This window comes from Volvox carteri (assembly GCF_000143455.1).
Source record: "Volvox carteri f. nagariensis unplaced genomic scaffold VOLCAscaffold_408, whole genome shotgun sequence".
In the NCBI taxonomy this organism is placed as follows: domain Eukaryota; kingdom Viridiplantae; phylum Chlorophyta; class Chlorophyceae; order Chlamydomonadales; family Volvocaceae; genus Volvox; species Volvox carteri.
The window spans coordinates 8,409-9,470 of record NW_003307937.1 but is presented as its reverse complement, the minus strand read 5'-3'; the positions used below and the strand labels follow the sequence as shown (position 1 = coordinate 9,470).

The window sequence follows — 1,062 nt, the reverse complement described above, 5'->3', positions numbered from 1 at the left end:
TGTCTTATCAAACATTTCTAATCCCCTGGTAAGCTAAAGTTGAGCTGTTCATCTTGGGCGCACCGATAGACATTTGGTTTTATGTTTAGCTTGTCATGCCAACAATAGACGCTAGCACCCTTCATCCTAACAGAATTGATATTATGTATTGCGCTCTTTTCCAGAATGGCAGCGTGCACGCTCATGCACACGGCCTCAGTGCCCACCGGTCTCAACGGCGTCCCGCTTGCTCCATGCCCTGTACTATAGCCACAGGTTCCTGTAAGGATGACGGAGCGATTGGCTTTGCTCCTATCCTGCTGGCTGATGGTTATCGTGGGATGCCTACGTACGACTGCCAGCGCCGAGCGCAGTCTTCTCCAGGCTTACCTCGAGACATTTCCGCCTTACGGTAGGTCGCATCGCCCCGCTTGGATAAAATCATGGATTTTGCGTTTCCAAGGCATTGAAAAGGAACGCTGGGCTCCATACATGGGGCTGGGCATGTATGTACTTCATGCGTTGAAGTCCACACAAACGACGTGTTTAGTCGCTCGATTCATGTTGCTGCTGCTGTTGCTGTGCACAGGCTGCAACCGCGACCCGCAGCAGTCCCGCTTCCGCCTCGACCCGGTCTACACCGTCAGCGGCAACCGCGTGTGCATGACTGCCCGCGTGGTGGACTGCGCCAAGCCGGGTTCGGACTGCTGTGACCCCAAGATTGACTTTTACAAGATCGAGCTGGACGTGAACAAGCAGTGCAAAGGCGCCGTGACGGGGTTCACGGTCAATGGAAAACCGGCCCTGGCACCCACATTCGACCCCTACGCCACCAACGATACAAAGGCAGTAATCAAGCTTACGGTGAGAGTAACACCTGAAGACCTTTTTGTTGAACACAAGCACAACAATGCGTTCCTTGCTTGCCTCCCTGAAACATAAACCTGATGCTTGGGAGTTGGGAATGCTAATGTTCTCCTGGTCGTCCCTTCCGTCGCTCCCTCCTCAGGGCCTGAATCTTGACCTGACGACTGCGGACGGCGCTGTGGTGTGCATGACGCTGGGCGGCTCGTGTCCCTCCAT

The 1,062-nt window shown here is 54.3% G+C and overlaps 1 protein-coding gene across 1 annotated transcript in view; it reads left to right on the top strand.

Moving 5' to 3' along the window:
- Positions 1-267: 267 nt before the first annotated feature.
- The window catches only part of VOLCADRAFT_101146 (uncharacterized protein), a gene marked incomplete at both ends in the record, with an annotated part of 5,238 nt that continues 4,443 nt past the window's right edge, over positions 268-1,062 (top strand). The window contains 3 exons of the mRNA XM_002959599.1: positions 268-391; positions 569-843; positions 989-1,027. Of these exons, the coding sequence (XP_002959645.1) occupies positions 268-391; positions 569-843; positions 989-1,027 (438 nt within the window). The remainder of the gene's footprint in view (positions 392-568; positions 844-988; positions 1,028-1,062) is intronic.